This window comes from Alligator sinensis, unplaced genomic scaffold (assembly GCF_000455745.1).
Source record: "Alligator sinensis unplaced genomic scaffold, ASM45574v1 scaffold30_1, whole genome shotgun sequence".
Taxonomy (NCBI): Eukaryota; Metazoa; Chordata; order Crocodylia; family Alligatoridae; genus Alligator; species Alligator sinensis.
The window spans coordinates 778599-784598 of NW_005842060.1; the positions used below are offsets into that span (position 1 = coordinate 778599).

General features: G+C 37.9%; 1 protein-coding gene across 9 annotated transcripts in view; it reads right to left on the minus strand.

The window, feature by feature from the left end:
- PJA2 (praja ring finger ubiquitin ligase 2) overlaps positions 1–6000 on the minus strand; it is a 255895-nt gene that overhangs the window by 197078 nt on the left and 52817 nt on the right. For all 9 annotated transcript variants that reach the window (XM_025203523.1, XM_025203524.1, XM_025203522.1 and 6 more), the window contains one exon: positions 5764–5949. In XM_025203523.1, the coding sequence (XP_025059308.1) occupies positions 5764–5949 (186 nt within the window). The remainder of the gene's footprint in view (positions 1–5763; positions 5950–6000) is intronic.

Below are 6000 nucleotides of genomic sequence, written 5' to 3' on the forward strand. Positions count from 1 at the left end.
CTAAACTGTTTCAGTCCATTTGCTATTGTGTCTACAACGTAAGTAGAGAGGGAAACTTCTTTATTTTTATTTCAGATTTCTCCTGGGAAAGTTGGAGGTAAATACTGTTCTATAACCGTGGTACCCTTGGCCTCGTGGGCCAAATGAATGACATAGGGCCATACCTCCTGTGCCAGGAATGGGCCCTGCACTGTCCTGCATCTCAGACAGGATCAGGCTCCAAACAATGGGATCAGGTGCACAGGGCCATGCTATCTGCCCCCCACCAAATTTTCAGAATCACTGGGTGTCCCATGGGCTGGAAAACATGATGCCTGGGGCCAGAGCTGGCCTGTGGACAAGGGATTGAGCACCCCTATTCTATAGAATAGGAATCCTAGCAAAAATGCTGATGGTTCTAAAGAAAAAAATTTTTGTTTTGCAATAAAAAAATTAAAATAAAAATCAGTATTTTAAAATCACATCCAAATTTTGTACTTTTGTACAGAAACAAAAGTATAGAAAAAAGGACTCTAGCTGGTTGTAACCCTTTAGATTTTTTTTTTTTTTTAATACAAAATCTAGCTCTATGCTTCAAACCCAGTCATCATCCAAGATGTGAGGAGTTCAGGTCTGGGTAAAGCACCTTTCCTTTGCTCTGGGGCAGCAGGCTTGGGACCACTGCCAAACCTCTGGGTCCTTGAGGCAAGTGAAAGAATCTGAACTGCCTTAGGTACACCAGAGCTATTATTATTAGGATGACCAAATGATGTTGAACTTTGCAAAACACCCTGGGGATCAGGGGAGTTAATAGACAGGCATGAAAAAGCTCTTTCAATCTTATGATTATTATTCAGATAAAGCAGATCAATCCTGGGATATACCCAGTCCTGGATAACTTCTTAAGGATGAAGTCTTTGTCCCCATCTTTATTTCAAGAGATGTGTCTGCTTACGGCATTGCTTTTGCTTTGGACGCAAGGCACATGAACCGAGACAGACATATCTGAAAGTCTTATGAACCAGTTAAAAAGTGATGCTCTAAGCCAGAGGTGGGCAAAATGTGGCCCGTGGGCTGGATGTGGCCTGCCAGGCCATTCTATCCGGCCTCTGGGGCCCCTAAAAAATTTAGAAAATAAATATTTATCTGCCCCTGGCTGCCTGCCATGCTTCGATGGCTTACCAAAACTCAGCCCTCGATGGCTTACCAAAACTCAGTAAGCAGCCCTCCGCCCAAAATAATTGCCCACCCCTGCTCTAAGCTTACCTAGTGACATAAAACAAAAGGTCCTGGGACAGTCCATCATTATCTGTACTGGTTGTCTAGAATCTTACTTCCAGAAGGACTCACATTCTCCACAGACTGCTCTGTACTCCAAACATGCATTTTTATCCCTCATTGGGCCCAGAAATTCTGAGCTCAGAGAACGTGAGAAACCCAAACTAGCGGGGAAGAATCTGTGAGAACAACTCTGAATCGTAAAGAAAGGAAGGAAAACTCACTTATAAACATTTGCCAGGTCCTTCAACCATTTCTGGAAAGGCAGAGCGTGAAAGAGAAACATCACTAGCATTTATAGGGAATGCCTGGCCTTTGGGATACACTGACTTTAACTAGTCCTCTGTACACTGGAACTTGTTTCTCTTTCCATAGAATGGAGGTACTAAATCCAGGCCTAACAGGAGCAGGGGTAAGAAAGGAGGTAAACAAAACCAACAACGCTCCTCAGCATCTATAGTACTTCCAAACAGATTACGCTATGGCAAGAAAAATCGCAGCAGCCACCTCTGCAATAAAAACAAGGTTATGCTTACTATTACGTGTTTGCCTTTCTGCTTCCATTTTTGCAGCATTCTGGCACACTTACTAGTGCATAGGAAAGTGTTTGGAAAGGAGATGAGATCTCCTGCTAATTGCTGGAGGGAACTGCTTCCTCTTTCCTCTCTGCTTATTATCTTTAAGGGAGGGGTTGCCATTGCCTACCCCTTCCCTAGGAGTACAGGGTTTAGAATACATGTAACTCTACTTCTTTCCTCTTCTTTCCAGCCCTGCACACAGAGTTGAGAGCAGTAGGGCTATAGACTTCCCCTGCTAGTGGCAATAACTAATTTTTTTCCCCAAGTTAAAGGAGCCCTTCAATCCCATGCTTTGTTTGTCTTTCTTTTTAAGTGGCAGCCCATGATGACCCTGACTTTTCTATGCTTAGGATCAGGGAATAAACAAAGGTAGTTGCCATTAAAAAACTACTATAAATATGAAAATGTGATTTTTACTTCTGCTGCTCTGCAAGAAACATGACTTCTTGATAATGTAGTGCTCAGGATAGAATCACATGACTTGTAAGTCTCAAAAAACTGAAGTCACAAGCAATTCCTTTTTCAACTGTTTTTATGGTGTAGGTGGAGAAAACAAGCCATTAGCTATATTTTTCTTCCAATTAGAAGAAGTCCAAATGCTTCATGAAGATGAATCATACAAATCTCAGCAGTTGTTTGTAACAGATCATTACCATGGCTCTGATACTTCATCTGGTGTGAAAAAGATGTATTGAATAGACCAACTCTAATAAGACAATGGGTCTTTTGTAGTTGTATTTAACACTCACAACTGAACAACAGGACAAATTTAGACACTGATGTGATGTAAAGCAATTTCAGATGGCAAGTTTACTAACTGGAGTGCTTGCACTTCGCTGGCTGCAAGCCATTTCCTGCAGTACAAAGAACTCTAATTTTTTTCAGGAAAGAAAGCTATTCTAAAAACATTAAGTATGTTCAAATAATTCTTCTATTTCATGTAGCAAACAGAGAAAATACTATACCCTGAGGAATACAAGGTTATACTCCAATAAGGTTTGTTGATGCTACAAACCACAAGAGTGAAATCTGAGTGGCTAGAATGATAGTAAGAAAAGAAAAGAAAGAAAAGAAAAAGAAAACAAAGAAAAAATCCCTAGAAAGGAACCTACATAGCCTTTTATTCAATTAGATAACTAAATGTACAGTCCAGAAAAGTGTCCCTGGTAAAAGTAATTAAAAAAAAATCCATTTCCTTTTGCATTACATAGTCAATGACCTGTCAAGTGTTGTGTTAAATACTTATTGATCATCCCACCGTGACATACAGTACAACTCAATGAAATGCCCATGCCATAGTAGGACGACTCAGAGTTTTGACAAAGATGTAGAATGTTAAGTTACAAGGAACACAACAGCAGTTCATATTTTACTGGAGCTTTTTATTTAGGTTTTAATGGATTTTAGACAAAAACATAAGACATATAAAGACTACTAGAGAAACTAGGTGAGTTCTACCATAATTCAAGAGGTATCTGAATTTTCATCTTATATTGCAGACCCTTTCTTAATCCATAGAACCATGCAGAATCCTTGTCCCCCTTGCCAATTCCAAATCCCCAGACTACCCTTCCATTCATTACCTTAATTTTCTGGTTAATAGAAAGTCATAAAGAAGCTAAAGAACATTAAAACATTTTATTATAAAAGTTGTTTTATCATTTCTTAGTTATATTCCACATTTGGTACAATATTATTTCCTTTCTCTGAATGCAGAGCAAGTATCTGTTATTATCCAATCTGTCTTTATCATCTACTCCTAATTTCTAGATTGCCTTACAGTTTGGTTCCTTCTTCTTATGTTTTTGCTACTCTTTCAATTTTTTGGAAGAAAATTTGATCATGGGTGAATTTATACTAACTACCCATGAAAAGGCAAAAGTTTACAGACAAATTCTTGTGCAACACTGGACAGCCATTGAAGGAGCTCCAAAAGGAGTAAGTCAGATCATGCTGCTTGAAGACTGCTCCATGCACAACAAACTTTTTAGGACTCTCTCTCACTTTAATAACATATGTTTCACCACTGTGACATATGCAGCTCTATAAATCAGCTTGAGAACTGCTGACTTAGAATATTTTTAATTACACTTAGACTGTCAACAGAAAAGCAAAGTTATGTATTCATGTTTCAGAATATTATGTTATTTTCTTTAAAAGATTCAGATAGTACTACCTATTTCATTGGCAGCCATTGGTCTCAAAAGTCCATGGAGAGTGCACCTTTGGTGGATTACTGGATACCACCACAGCTTCTTGAGTGGCTGAGGAGTCTGATGCATGACAAGTTGCACATAAAAACTAGGTTGAGCTTGTACTAGCATGCTAAGTACTGTTTTGTCTTGCTTGCCTCTGATGCCTCTTTTCTAGTTATGCTAGAGAAGTTATGCTACCTGTAGTAGACAATGTTTATTAGCAGAACTACCCGAGTTGTACTGTCAGCTGCCCATATACAGGCATTCAAAATCAGTGCCTAAATACAGGCATAAATGACAAGTCTATGTTGTGCTTAAAGTATCAACAGCTTGGCAGAAAAAGAAAATGACCAACCAGAAATTCATTATTTCCTACATCTTTTAAAGGGAAGATATTTTTTCTATATATGCTGTACTTCTGAAATAAATGTATTGTGTACTATTAACAGACCTTGCTGTTATGTGACAGATACCAAAAGCTTTTGCTTTCTTATAAAAATGAGAGGAGTTTACTCTTCATGACAACTTGATTTCTAAACAGAGCCATGGTTATTGTTTGATATAAAACTTTTCCTCCTCCATCCATGAAATACCTTAGTAAAGCTGACCTTAGCATTTTTTTTCTGCTCCCTTAGGAAGATACCAAGGATCTTGAGAGGTCAAAGGCTTTAAGTTTTCATAACTTAAACTTTATTTTAGACCAAAATCTTCAAGGGTTTAAAGTGGTAATAAAAAACAACACACGTGCAAAGGCCAAATACATACCAAGTAATGTTTCACGTTTATTTCATTGGGCAAGTAATACATCTGATTTCTAAATCATATCACTATGGTTACAGTTGCAAAGATAGGAACAATCTTGTGCCTGGACTGAAATTTGTGAGATGTTTTAAGATGCAATGTTTTCACAAATTTGTGAAAACACATTACATATTAACTAAGGGGGAAAAGCATAATGGAACAGGCTTGTGCTGGACAGCAGAGAGCACCTGAGAATAGGATAAACCTGGGAAGGAAGGCATGACTGCTGCTGTTTAATAAAAATGCCTCTAGATAAATTGAGAAACTGACTCACAGGGGCACTGTATCTAAATTCTCATAAACACATCATTTCTAAGCTTAGTATTGGGTACAGGTTAGTGTGTTCATTGCTATGATTGCAGGAAAAATAGACAATGATAAATTCAGTGATCATTAAAAGAAGAGAAATGAGAGGGAGAGAGGAATTGTACAAAAGTGTGGAAATAGATTTGTACAAGACAGCTTCTAAAAGTTGTAGAAAGATGGTAAAGAGAAGGAGAGACGACAATGAATGTGGCCAAAAACTAGATAAAATCCTCTCGTGCTAAGTTAGGTGAACTTACCCATTCTACCAAATCATCTCTTTTTCTTTTCTTTTTTGGCTTATATGATTTTAGTAATTCTATAGTTGTACTACAGTACTGATATCTACCATTAGAAATCAACAGTCACCCAAAGGTCATTTGTATGACTCACCATGATTATTTCCTAGTCTAAATACAGACCAATACTGCATTGTTTCTAATACAATTGGGAGACAATTACTAGTAAATGCTGATCTCATTTGAAATAATATTACATCTCTACAAACACAATTGGGCATACATCCTCTTAATAACAACTTTCTACTTGGAGAAAAAAATAATTCATTGCTGAAAAAAAAAAAAAAAAACAAAACCAAAACATTCTGAAATAATAAAAAAAAAACATACCCTCCTTGGAAACAGAATTCTGGATTCTCTTCTTCTAAGCCACTACTGTTGCTCTGCACTTCAGGTTCATGTTCTTCTCTGCCTGGAAGAGTCTCCCAGCTCTCATCACTGGAGGACTGGTCTTTTTCTGTAGTAGCAAAGTAGGAGGGCAAAGAGGCAGACCATTCCCCATCACTGCATTCAGAGCTACAATTAAGACAAGTTAATGTTACATTTAGAGTATCAACAGCTCAGCAG